The sequence below is a fragment of the Daphnia magna genome, linkage group LG5 (assembly GCF_020631705.1).
Source record: "Daphnia magna isolate NIES linkage group LG5, ASM2063170v1.1, whole genome shotgun sequence".
Classification (NCBI taxonomy): domain Eukaryota; kingdom Metazoa; phylum Arthropoda; class Branchiopoda; order Diplostraca; family Daphniidae; genus Daphnia; species Daphnia magna.
Genome location: NC_059186.1, coordinates 2,268,983 through 2,283,079, shown reverse-complemented (window position 1 = coordinate 2,283,079; position 14,097 = coordinate 2,268,983). Strand labels below are relative to the sequence as shown.

The window sequence follows — 14,097 nt, the reverse complement described above, 5'->3', positions numbered from 1 at the left end:
GTGTGCAGGGTTGTTAATATCGCCGCGATGAACGATGAAATCGTCATCGGAAATGAAATTTTTTGTTCGAGCGATTATCGCGCGATAGGTTTTAAAATGAGTATCGATCGATAATCGCGTTTTCATCGCCGATGACGCGATAGCGATAGTTTTTTATTTCAGCAGACTGCTTTTAAGAATCATAAAGTGACAGCTGAAAATGGACGAATCCTACAGTGGTGTTTTCGTTCATCCAAGTTTTTTTAAATACCACGGCCCAGCTGGAAAAGCAGGGAATTATCTTTTTATTTGTGAAAATTGTCCTTCGAAGAAAAAACCCGACGGAACATTATGGACATATAGTTGTAACCAAAAATCCAGACAAAACCTTTTTAGTCATATGAAAAGTGTGCACCCAGGATTGCTTCTATCATTTAAAGCTGCTTGTCAGCAAAGTAGTCATACCATTACCACCCCAACCAAAAGAAAACCAGCATCTGATTGTGATGAGGTTGAGGATGCGGAAATTCAAAGTCGTCAAGCCACACTGGAAGAAGCATTTCAGCCAAAATCTGCGAAGAAAAGTAAGATTTCTTTTTATACTCAAGAAGAGTTTGATGGATATGTACTGGACTACATCATTGAAGGATTGCTTCCACTCAAGCATGTTGATTCTCCTGCGTTCATAAAACTGATGAGATGTGTCTCACCCGGTATTATTTAAAATTTATTTTATGAAAAAGTTCTTTTATTTGATTCGTTTTTTGTTTGTTTCATAGAACATAAGGTTATGTGTCGACAAACTCTTTCAAAACGATTACAAGCTAGATATCTTGAAGCTAAAGAAAAACTTGTTGCCCATTTAATGACACTGAAGGCAGTCTGCACTACAGCTGATTGCTGGTCAGCAAGAGGGAAGTCTTATGTTGGTGTGACATGCCATTGGATTGATCCCAAAAAGCTCAAGAGAATCAGTGTTTGTTTAGCCATTCGTAGAATCTTTGGTCGGCACACATATGATCTGCTGGGGAAAACTTTAGAGTCCATCAATATGGAGTTTGGAATAGACGATATTACTGTGCTAACTCTCACGGATTCTGGATCGAATTTTTTAAAGGCATTCAGACTTTTTGGTGCTCATGGGACTGAGACACAATTGGAAACGGACGAAGAAGAGGACGATGACGCTGTGGTATTTAATTTGAAAATATAATAAAAGCATAAATTTTAATGTTTTCTAATTTGAAAGGTTGGAACTGATCTCGAATTTTTGTTACTTGATTACGATGATGCCGACGATCGGTACAAGTTACCGTGGCATTGTAAATGTGTTGCCCATTTGTTGAACTTGCTTGCTCGCAAAGACGCAGAAAAGGCTTTAGAAACTCCTGCTTTCAAGCTAGCATCTGATTCAGCATTAACAAAGCTCCAGTCTTTGTTTAATAAACAAAGTAGGTCGGACCAGCAAAGTGAAAAAGTGAAAGAGTTACTTGGTACCTAGACAAAAACATTCAATTTTATTTCAAGCAGTAATTGTAATTTTCGCCCAGGTGTTTTATTTGTCATTCCAAATGCCACCCGTTGGAATGCGTGGTATGATGCCATTTGTCACGTGAAAAAAATTGCCGAGGGTAAGAACGGAAGGAAAAATTTAAAATCACAAAGTTGTGTGAAAAATTGGCTCAAATAAGCAAGTTTCAGCAACAGACATAACAAATCCACATACTGTGTGGCAGATGTTTGAATTGGAATGGTGATGTGAAGATCAACCAATAGTCCAGTGGACGGTTTATAGATGATGTGATTGACATAGGATGTGGATGTGTGTAGTACATATGCGATTTGTCTCTCACGATACCTATAAGAGGTTCAGGTTAAGATAGTTACATACACAGAAAATATCAATAAATGAAAAAATCTCACCTATTTCGTCTGTAACAAAATCGTTACACAGTGAGATTTATCTTGTAGTACGCATCACATTCACGTGATGGACTGGAAAAACACTAATAATGGAGGGAGTAAACATATATTCAGGTTCATTTTGGTTGCTAAATTAATATTTTATACCTACCAAAACTCACGACTAATCTGCAAAAACAGATTGAGTGAGAAGAACGATTCAAAATTTAAATATTCGTTAATGCTTAAGCGTGAAAACCACGAGATCAATCTAGAAAAATTTTGACACAGAAGGCTGACAAACCGTCTGCTTAACTTGACAACTCGGTGTTGCCAGGTGATAAACACCCAGCACCTAAACATCAGAATATATATTTAACATTTCTTTTGTCATTTTTATTCAGTAATAGAAAACAAACAAATATCAGTTTGAAACGAATATATATATTCATAATTAAGTAATTAAATGTCAAGATCGCGACGGTATATCGAACTAAACTGACAACCTCTTACATCATGAACGTTGTTATCTCGCTTTCAGATTTAAGTCTGCACATTTCTCACATGTTCGTTTGTCGTTCGGTTATGTCATTTAAATCTTATACACTCGTGAAAATTGTTGGATTCGCACGGACTTTTGTACATTGAAAAATCGGTAAGCCATGTTTGCCTATTTTGTTTATTTTCATGAGCTACCTTGAAGCATTACAAAAATTTTACGCTCATTTTTATGTATTCTAGAATATGGATTTCCATATAGCAGATTATTTCATAGATGCAACCAAGAAATGAGTAATTATTTTACCCAGTAATTAGATGAACGAGGAGAGAACCCAGTGTTGGATCCCACAAGTTAAAGGGACTGAGTTAAAAAGGTTGTGCAAGGCCAAATATCAGCCTCAGCGAGACTGGACATGTTTTTATATGCTACTAAGAAAATCATACTGTAAGTTTCATTTGATAGCTCTAACTTAAATTTAACGATTTTCATAATTTATTTTCTTTAGGCACCTATAATGATGTGTTGCGGATCACGACCCGCCACCTGACGGACAATTAACTAGGTCGGGCCGACTAGTTCGCAAGCCCACTATTTTTGATTTATAGTATGTGTAAGGCCGCCAGGGGTGCTGTGTTCAGCGTCTTCTTGGTGGCCGATCTCGGTTAATGTTCTTTCTTCGCAATTGTTCAACAAGGTAGAGCAGACGCTATTATAAGTTGTGTCAGAGTCTGAATAAAAGTTAGAGAATCAGCAACAATTTACCTGAGTCAAGTGTCTTCAAATCAGTAATTACTTATCAGGTATTATCAGTAAGAGTAATTATTGTCAATGGTCCTTCGAAACTAACTAGTTTTTAAACAGAATTCTGTGCAACTCGATTAAGTAACACTGCTAATAGGTCAAGTCACGCTACAGTCGTGTCAAAGAAAGAGTGTTGAGCACTTTACGTAAGCATTAGTTTTAATATACTTGATAATTTACACTTATTTAAGTATTGTCGTCCTAACTATCACTCCCTTTTTGAAAGAAGTTAGTCTAAAAGCTGAATTCAGCCACTCCAGGGATGTACCCGAGAAGAACTCCAATTAGTCAGGAAACATCTCAGCGTATCACTGTAATCTAAGTTACAAGATAGTTCTAAGTTAGTGTGTTAAGTCAAGATACCTAAACTTCCTGAGAGGATTACCGACTCGTGAGCCAACGCCAAGAGAACAAATTCATCCAGAGATTCCCTTGCCAGCTGTGCTCCAGCACCCAACACCACGTGCACCAGACTACGGAAGCACTCCGATTGCAAGGTTTTACGGGTACCAAGGACCTAGAAGCCATCCGAGGTCGCGTGGTCAATCTACCGTTGCAGAGCAGTCAACATCTGTAGCAACCAGGAACGTGGTCGTTCGCAGCCTTCTCGAAAACGAAAGAAGAAGACAGGCTGAGGTTATTGAACAAGAATTCGGTGCAGAAGGTACAGAAGACATCACTGAAGTGGAGACGAATTTCTCGATCAGAACAAACGATTCTGAGACTATCATTCAAGAAGAAAGTGAAGTAGAGGAGACAGTGAAAGGAGAAAGTGAAGGAAGCGGTTCGACCACATCTGAGGAATTCATCTTGTCCATCAACGAACGAGAGTTTTGAAAAACCTAAGCGAATTCGCTCAAGAAGAGGCTTCATTTTTTTGTTTTAAGTTCCCTTCGTGTTATGTTAAACTAAGATCTTAGCCATCTAGTGGTGACAAATTGTAACTCGACGAATACGTCAATAGACTGGTTTTCAACAAGCATATTTTCTTGTTGCTTTCTCAAAATTTAAAATACTGCCTTGAACAACTTTAATTTCCTTTTCCACAAGATCGATTCTCAAATTCGTAGATTACTGAAATCAGTGTAATTCCAAACAATGGCGACCGCAAACAAAAAGCATCAGGCGCAGACTTTAACACTCTTAACAATAGAGACATTGGAAAGGGAATTACACAAGAATTTGAAAAGTTATGATGATGCTTGCAGAGACAATTTGTTGGAAGAAGCAGAAACAGCTTACGAACTAGCTGATGACAGAGCGCTAAGGCTTCTTAAGCATTATAGAAATGTCATACCCCAACTAGACGCCGAGATGCAAGCAAGATATGTCGACAAACACGAAGAGTTTGTAGACCGTCATCATAGAATGGTTATCGATTGGAAAAGAAGAAGGCCAACTGCACCTTCGGAAAGAGAACCCTCTGAACATTCGGAAAATTTGGATGGAGAGGAGACAACTCCGGCAACAGCAGGAAACGTTGCGCAAGCAACAGGTGTACAAGCAGCCAATACAGTTGCACTGCAACAACAGCAAAACATCATGAGCATTGCTCATCTGCTACCAAGAATTGAATTAGCCAAATTTGAAGGGGATTCAAACAAATGGAGAGATTGGTGGGCGATTTTTCGAACACTTATCCACGAAAATCCATCACTACGACCCATCGAAAAATTCAGCAGATTGAAGATGCACATGAGCGAAGACGCTGCTGGTGCAATTTCATACCTGGACTTAACAGAAGAAAATTACACCAAGGCAATCGACATTTTAAATGGGAGATACAACAGGCCGAGATCAGCAAGAGCAGACCACTACATCGCAATTACGGAATTGCCTAGGGTAGATCGAGTAGAAGACTACAAGGCAATGAGGAAGTTGCACGACAGAGCAATGGGTCACGCCTTGAATCTTGGCGACTTAGAAAAGAATTCTGCACAAAATGAAGCAATTTCAGAGATAATTACAAGAAAACTACCTCTTGAATTAGTTTCAAGATGGCATGGGGAGACAAGAAGATCCCGTAAAACGTTAAAAGATCTCTTTACCTTCATCGACAGTGTAGCAGAAGATTGGGAATATGCGTTCTCGACTGAAAAGAACGAGAAGAAAAAACCTAAGCAAGAGGCTACTGAAAAAGCAAATCGAGTTACATTTGCATCCACACCAACGGCAGCGGAATTAGCAGTGACAGGAACTGCAACAATACATCCGAAAGATCGAAAAGAGAAGACCTCAACAACAATAAAAAGACCATGTTTGTTCTGCAAAGACAAACACCCCACGTACAAATGCGAAGTCGCAATAGAGAAGAAACTAGAGCAAGTTCGGAAGAAGAAAAGGTGTTGGAGGTGCCTCGGACAGAGTCACCAAGTGAGAGCCTGTTGGAAGACAAGCAATTGCGCCAAATGTGGCAAGGGTCACCATACAGCCATCTGTAATCAGACAGTTCGGGCGAAAACAGTGACAGCTACGGTAGCAGCGTCCCCAATGTTAAAGGCAGCAGATGACGCTCCACTCTCAATAGAAGCACGCCTATTCGGTGGCGTGTACGTCCAAACAGCAACTGTTATAGTGGAAGGGCCAAACGGTTGGCACAAAGCTATAGCGTACATTGATCAAGGATCGAATGCAACACTGATTCGAAGCGAACTCGCTCAAACTCTAGGACTTCAGGAAGTGGGAAAAATCAAATTGAAACTTCAGGCAGTGGGTCATCTACACCCAGAAAAGGAACGAAGTGTAAGAAAGTTACGACTACGCGGGATAATTCCGGATGCCGAATCAATTGATTTAGAGGCGATTGAGCAACCCGAAATAGGAAAGGTTGCTGGATCGACAAAGACCGAATTCGTCAGTGAACTCTGGAACCAAGGTTACAAGTTGGCTGATGATAGAATTTTGAGCGGGACAGCAGGACCTTGCCAAATAGACATTTTCATTGGAGCCAATCAAGTCTGGAAGGTACTAGGCTCAAAACAGATCGTTTCGAAGACTGGAATTAGAGCCATCGAAAGCAAATTGGGTTGGTTACTACTTGGGCAGGATGAGACAGTTGCGATTTCCACCACTACGGCGATCGGCTTCCTCCTAAAGGCAAAAGAAGGAACACCACAATACCCAATGCAAGGCCCGAATTCGAACAGAAACGATGAAATTGATTTTGCGAAGTGGTGGAAATTAGAAAGTCTAGATCCACTAGAAAATGTGCCACTTTCGGATCGCTGGAAATCTTATACAGACTCCATCAAACAAGACGAAGATGGACATTATGTCGCACCGCTCCCATGGAATGGAAACAAACAAAGAATGAGCAAGAATGACGCCATGGCAGAAGGTCAGGCAAGAGCGCTGATGAAAAGGATGGAGAAGGATAACGAGATGAAGACTTCATACGAAGCTGAGTTCAGAAAACTGAAAGAACTTAGATTCATCTCTAAAGCAGACACCAATTTTAAGGGTATCTACACGATTCTACCCCATCACCCAGTTGTCCGTAAAGGCAAAATCACCAGCAAAGTGAGACCTGTTTTCAATGGTTCTGCGAAGCCGAAAACAGGATTCAGCGCCAACGACTGTCTCGAAGAAGGACCCAATCTGAATCCTGACATTCTTGATGTTATCCTGACGTTTAGGCTAAATCCAATTGCCTGGACAGCTGATATCCGACAAGCATTTTTAATGGTAAAATTGCTAAACGAGGACGCGGAAGCGTTAAGGTTCCTTTTGACGAAAACGTCCCAGGAACGCTGCAGACCTACAAATGGAATAGACTACCATTTGGGCTAACATGTAGCCCGGCAGTGCTCAGGACCGTCCTAAAGAAACACCTCGAGTCATACAAAGGCGAACTAGCAGTAAGCAGTCGCCAAATGTTACGGCATCTATATGTAGACGACTACTTGTCAAATGCGCCTACATTAGAAGCAGCAAAGACCGTAATCGGTACGGTACTCAAACTTTTTTCAGAGGCAAAGATGGAATTGAGAAAATGGGTAACTAACGACCCGCAGCTGCGAGAGTATCTACAACAGAGCAATTTGACAGACGACTCATCCGATTCGTACTCGTGTCTTAATTTAGACCCACAAAAGGTACTAGGAGTGAGGTGGAATACCAGCACAGATTGCTTCTATTTCAAGTCTGACGTAATCGTAGATGCAGCCGCAAAAGTAAAAGTGCTAACAAAAAGATCGTTTGCTAAAATCTCGACCAAGCTTTTCGACCCCCTTGGATTCATTGGACCCATAACACTACAGTTCAAGCTACTCTTCCAGGAATTGTGGCAAGAAAAAATCGGATGGGATGACAATGTGAATTCACAAACGGAGAGTCGATTCAGAGCTATAGTGGAAGATTTGAAAGGTATAGACAGAATCCAAATACCTCGCATGATCTCAACAGCACCGACAGATGTAATTCAAGAATTACATGTATTCTGCGACGCTTCAACAAAAGCGTACGGAGCTGTAGCATACGCCAAGTCAAGAAATCCTGGATTCATCCGACTTGTTTGCTGTAAAACTAGGGCAGCACCACTCCCGAAAAACGAAGTTTCACTACCAAGGCTAGAACTACTTAGCGCCGAACTCGGCAGTGTCTTAGCTGAACGAATCGTAAACGCAATTGACAAAGTGAAGTGGGAAGTGACACTATGGACTGACTCTATGGCAGCGTTAGGTTGGATCAAAGGAGATCCAGGGCGATGGAAACTATTCGTACGGAATAGAGTAGAGACAATTCAGAAGAGATTCAAACCAGAACACTGGAAACACTGTCCTGGAAAAGACAACCCAGCGGATTTCGCATCTCGAAGTTGCTCCGTCAAGAAGTTGACAGAGGCTTTTTCCTGGTGGGGAGGTACCTCCTGGCTGAAACAAGAATCGTCTGAATGGCCTCAGCAAGACAACCCAACTTCGGATGACCTACAATTAATGGAAGTCAAAACGAAATCCAAACAGAGAATGCAAATTCTAGCAGTTTTCAACATGCCAGATTGGTTGGATTCACTGGTTTTGAGAGTAAGCAGTTATCTGCGATTACTGAGAACAATAGCCTGGATGTACAGACTCATGAAGAATTTACCGCCCGGTAAGGCAATAGAAACAGTCGGAGTAGCAGAAATTCATTGCCTCTCTGTCTGCGAAATCAGCACCGCCGAGAACTTCATTCTAAGGACTATTCAACAGAAAGCATTCCCAGAAATTTATGGATCCCTTAAAGAAGGAAAATTCAACAAGAAACTGCTACGCGATCTCGACACATTACGACCAATTTGGGACGAAAAACAACAACTGATACGAGTGACAGGTAGAGTAGGCCCAGCCTTAAGAGACCTACTTATTAAACCGCCGATACTTCTCCCTGCAAATGAGAGAATAGTCGACTTGCTGATCCACCATCATCATGTCAAACGGAAACACACCGGTGTTCAATCAACATTAACCTATCTCCGTAATCGGTTCTGGATTATTCGTGCTCGACAACGTATCAAGAGTGTCATCAAGCATTGTGGAAAATGCCAACGAGCTCAATCGCGCCCTTTCGACGAAGAAGCCGCTTCCATGCCTTTGGATCGTACCAAGAAGGCACAGCCATTCGAAATCATTGGAATTGATTATTTCGGGCCGATGTACGTTTTGGAAGAGGTCCTTTTGATTGAGAAAGACAAGGAAGGGAACGATGTCGAGAAAACTCGGGTTGGTGAAAAAAAGGTGCACGCGTGTTTATTCACTTGTGCCGTCACAAGAGCTGTACATCTTGAGCTCGTGACAGACCTTACCACGAAAACGTTCATGCTCGCTCTACGCAGAATGATGTCCAGAAGAGAAGATTGTAAGACAATCTATAGCGATAACGCATCAACATTCACATGCGCCGCTAAACTTGTAACAGAAGACCCTACTTTAGCAAATTGGCTATCAAGTAAGGGAATTGAGTGGAAATTCTCTCCGAGCTTGGCACCCTGGTGGCGCGGGTTTTGGGAGAGAATGGTGCGTTCGGTAAAGGAGCCGTTACGCAAGGTATTAGGGAAAATGAAGGTGAGCTACGATCAACTTCACACCATCCTGGTGGAAATTGAAGCAATCGTGAACTCACGACCTCTCACATATGTTTCCGGAGACGCACAAGCGTATGAAGTGCTATCTCCACAAAGACTTTTGACTGGAAGACAGCCTGGCGCCACGACGGAGACTTCCGAGCTGACCACAATGAGCCGCAACGAGCTGATCGACTTAGATAAGCAACGTAGCGAACACGCTCTAACTTGGTGGAGGCTATGGCAAGAATCTTACTTGTCCGACTTAAAAAGATTCCATTGTCGCAAGGGAAAGGGTACTAGAATCCCCCGCGTTGGCGAAATCGTCCTGCTAAAGGAGCCAAATATCAAACGTGTTTCGTGGCCTACGACCATTATAACGGAATTGATTCCCGGCTATGACGGCAAGATACGAGCTGTAAAGTTACGTCTTCGTTCAGAAAAGGAAACAACACGAGGTCTCCAGACCATTTATCCATTGGAAATTCAACATGACGTGGATTCGCCCGTCAATGTTTCCGTAGACGGATCTAGAGAAGCCGAGGCTGGCCAAGAACAAGGAGGTGCATCCGCGCCTAAGAAGAAACCCCGCCGCAAGAAGAAAAAGGAATCGCCGAGGAGGACTCGCGATTCCGGTGGGGAGGATGTTGCGGATCACGACCCGCCACCTGACGGACAATTAACTAGGTCGGGCCGACTAGTTCGCAAGCCCACTATTTTTGATTTATAGTATGTGTAAGGCCACCAGGGGTGCTGTGTTCAGCGTCTTCTTGGTGGCCGATCTCGGTTAATGTTCTTTCTTCGCAATTGTTAGGTAGAGCAGGTAGAGCAGACGCTATTATAAGTTGTGTCAGAGTCTGAATAAAAGTTAGAGAATCAGCAACAATTTAACTGAGTCAAGTGTCTTCAAATCAGTAATTACTTATCAGGTATTATCAGTAAGAGTAATTATTGTCATGATGCACGAGAGGATTTGAGTCGAGCCGAGCAGCATTCAGACCTCAACACCGATAACGAATTGCATGGAATGCAAATTGATCACAGTGGAAGAAAAACAAGCAGCCGCGTTAGAAGACCACGGGAATGCTATTCACCACTATTATCTAAACGTTTTCATTCTGCCATTGTTGGTGCAGTGACGGAAAAAGAAGATAGCTCATTTAGTGACTCAGAAGAGGACGAACAACTTCCAAGCCTGCCTGCTTCATTGCGTAAGTGTTTACTGTTATTTCTACTTGGTAAGTTGTATGTATTTGTTTTTTACTTTTACAGAAGGTTCTTCAATTCAAAACAATTTCGGTGCAATTTTTTCCTAACAACAAAGTTATGCAATTGCTGGTCCGTCGTCAGTGCACAGTTTTCCAGGCGCTGGTCCGTGAACAGTGCCAAGCTATCACACTGCTGGCCCGTCATCAGCGCTAAGTTGTCCTATTTCGGGTTTGCAGTCAATGCAGAGTTATTCCGTTGCTGGTCCATCAACAGTACAGATTAATTCAACCGCTGACCCGTAATCAGTGCGGGGTAATTGCGTTGATGGTCGGTCGTCAAATTCAACAACTGGTCCTGCATCAGTGCAGAATTATTCCATTACTGGTCCATCGTCAGCGTTGGTTCGTCCTTAGTACAAAGTTATCCTACTGCTGGTCCGTCTTCCTTGATAACATCACAAGGTATTATGAAATCTTTTCAAATAATTTTTAACAAATACAAGTGATGCATTTATTACTATCCAGTGCCTATTGGGCATTCATCTGGCTCAGGTCCTGTTACTTTGACTGGAATTTCTACGTCTAGTGAGTCATCAGGCTTAGGTGGCCAGGTACCAGAAATTCACCGTTTGCAACCTCAACAGCAAATGTCCATGTTGCCTATGAGTGCTGGTGCATCAAGAAATCTGAGAGTTAACGGTATACATTTTTTATTAAATAAGCAATTATTGTTGTATTGGTAATATAATATTTTTTATGTCCCAAGAACATTTGACTACCAGAGGTTCAGGTATGTCCTCTTCGGCTAATTTGGAACTGCCAAATGACAGTATTAGGGGTTCAGATGTGAAGAAAATTCTACGGCGTATTGAAATGGTTGTCGAAAATAAATTGCAACACAATAAAGATCTTGAGCAATTGAAAAATCTGGCCCGACCAAATGGTTCTATTTACCACCCTACTATCACTGAAGTACAAGGACTACCGTTACAGACAACGGCGGAACTTGAACGTTATGAAATTTCACTGGGGGACGAAGAAATTAGACGCCAATTAGTAATTTGAGAATTAATTTACATAACTGTTTGGTCTTCACAAAATCATTTATTTCTTCTCTCCCCCCAGGTTGGCATGATATCGTCAATTGGAGGTAACGGGTTTAAAGATGCGGTTGAACGCGCACTGGCTGCAGTGGCATCTGAAAAAGTTCTGGGTGATGTCAACTGGCTTGGCAGAAAAAGAAAGAACAAACAGAAGAAAGGATGCCATGACATGCTGTTAATCAAATATATTCTTGGTATAAGTTATTTTCCCTTATTGATATTTGTTTATTCACACGTTTATCAACATTTATTTGTGTGGTTTGTTATGTAGAAGGTGTCAGAAAGCAACCTGACTTTGAGGATGTAGTTCGTCATAACAATATCACAGTCTACTAGGAGAGGTAGACAAACGCCCTATCCCTTTCTTCAGTCAGAATGGTGTAGGGACCTTGAAGGTTCTCTGAAATTCCGCTTGGAACGCGAGCGTCAGAGAGGCATAGATTTGCACTGTGTTGTGTGTGACGCTTGTTGTCAGTGAATGGCTCCCTTTTTCTGATTTCCATTTTCAGTTTATTTGACTTAATTAATTTACGTTTATCGTGGTAATGAAAATGGTTAAGAAGTGCTTTGTGGCATGCTGCTCTGAGGGGTAGTATTCAAATAAGGTGAAAGTAACTCAATTTCGAATTCCAAGAGACGAAAAACAATTCATTCTCTGGCAGAAAACTATTCCAAGATCTGACAGAAAGTTAACAATAAAGGATTGTGTATGTGCAAACCACTTTGAAGAGAAATATTTAATTAAAGTGAAAACCATTCTCGATCAAGTATTTCCTCTGAAGATTTGAAGGTTGGCAGCTCAAGCAATTCCTACGCTAAATTTATGTAAGTGTGAGCAGTATTGTCTATAATTTTGAAGTATTATTAATTATGCATTTGTTTCACTGTGCGTAGGGAGTGACTCGGATAAGCTTACAAAGGGAAAGGAAAAGAAGAGAAATCGTAAACGGAATATAGATGCTGAACAGTGGCAAAAGGAGCTTGACTTGCCCGACAATCCTCAGCCAATTCAATTGCCTGACAGCTATGAGACACTAGAATCCCCCAACACAACTGAGTTGGCAGGCCACAATCCTCAGCAAATTCAATCGCCTGACCATCATGAGACACTAGAATCACTCAAGACAACTGAGTTAGCAGCTGATGTTGAGATGCAGGATCCATTAGAATGTGTCGATCAACCCATCATAGAAGCAGTCAACAACATTATCTCTGATCCTAAACAATCAAAGCTTCCTAAGGCATGGGCATGGTGTGCTTTTGATGAACATCTCCAAGAGGACGATCCCACAGTTTACAGCAAAATAACAGCCGTTAGATTTGGCGTTATTAACGAATTCACAATTCCCATCAAAATGATTACAATTGTTGCTGATGAAGTGTTTTATACCGTCAAGGGTGTTCTAATCCCACCACCTAATTTCCTACCAAAATCCTTCAGCACAGTAGAGGAACTCACTGATGTCTTGTTTAGCTTCGATTTAGCAAACATTTGTGGTGGTTTCAAACTGGTTAGGAAGGGAGTTCTAACACCCAGTCAGAAAAAAAACAACAGTCAAGCAGCTTGGTGAACGACGGTCAAAGTTCTGCATTCGGCTTCTCCAAAAAGGTTTTACTTGCAACAGATGCGAACACCTGAATAACTTAGTGACTGGAAAGTAACCTCAGCCAACTTATATAGAGAGACTTCTTGAACAAACCAAGAAATCAACTTGTAAAAATCATAAATTAAGAAAACAGATACAACTTAAAGGAAAACTGATCAAGGTAGCCAATTTCAGTTTTTAATTTATAAACACTGTTTTAATCGTTCTTTGTGTCCAGGACCTAAGACAAGAAATCAAGAATGTTAGAAAAGACGTTGCAAATGCTTGTGAGAGTGCCCTTCAACAAAAAAGGTCGAGCCTTAATCCTAAGGTATTATTTCATTTCAATGAGACAGTCGATGATACTGAATTTGGTGATTTTAATTGTGATGTAAGAGTTGTCTGAATTCCTACTCTACTTGTATTAATACCTTGTATTGACTTAAACTACTAAAGTTATCCACCAAGAAGAAAAACCAATATTATGTGATCAGATCTGTCTTGACTATTCCTACTAATTTTTCACCTACTTTTTAATAATCCACTGACATTATCACTATTTTTCTTTCTACTGTGGTATATACTCTTTTCTCTATATATTGTTTATGGCATTATTCATACAAACAATTGAATCTCATGGTTTTTATTTCCTTCATTTTAATCTTTCATTTTTTTTATCCATAGGAACTAATTGTGATTAAAGCTATATTTACAAAAGCAGAGCTTAAGAACTCGCGGTCTATGCGGCATGATCCTGAATTTCTCTTAGAATGCGTGCTACTCCGCATTAAGAGTAAATCTACATACGACCATTTAAGATCAAACAACATTCTCCCTCTCTCTAGTCCACAGACTATTCGTCGGTTGTTAAGCTGCATGCCGTGTAAATTTGGCCTCAATAGTTTTGCTTTATCCTCAATTAAGACATTTCTATCTGGAAAGCCAAAGAATATGTGTTATGGTAGTTTGGTGTGGG

The 14,097-nt window shown here is 41.0% G+C and overlaps 1 protein-coding gene, 2 long non-coding RNA genes and 1 pseudogene across 3 annotated transcripts; 3 read left to right on the top strand and 1 right to left on the bottom strand.

Moving 5' to 3' along the window:
- The first annotated feature begins 1 nt into the window (after position 1).
- LOC123472220 lies at positions 2–1,684 on the top strand. The gene is made up of 4 exons (XM_045173455.1): positions 2–692; positions 759–1,171; positions 1,229–1,472; positions 1,530–1,684. Exons 1-4 carry the CDS (start codon positions 200–202, stop codon positions 1,667–1,669), a joined length of 1,290 nt encoding a protein of 429 aa, XP_045029390.1. The 5' UTR covers positions 2–199; the 3' UTR covers positions 1,670–1,684.
- LOC116935125 lies at positions 1,154–2,164 on the bottom strand. Its single transcript, XR_006646561.1, has 3 exons — positions 2,054–2,164; positions 1,903–1,985; positions 1,154–1,837 (listed from the first exon to the last, which is right to left on the bottom strand). It is a non-coding gene; the product is annotated as an uncharacterized LOC116935125 (long non-coding RNA).
- A 257-nt stretch (positions 2,165–2,421) lies between these two features.
- On the top strand, positions 2,422–4,007 carry LOC116935126. The gene is made up of 3 exons (XR_006646562.1): positions 2,422–2,536; positions 2,623–2,827; positions 2,889–4,007. It is a non-coding gene; the product is annotated as an uncharacterized LOC116935126 (long non-coding RNA).
- A 6,239-nt stretch (positions 4,008–10,246) lies between these two features.
- On the top strand, positions 10,247–13,715 carry LOC116923287 (annotated as a pseudogene).
- Positions 13,716–14,097: the final 382 nt, after the last annotated feature.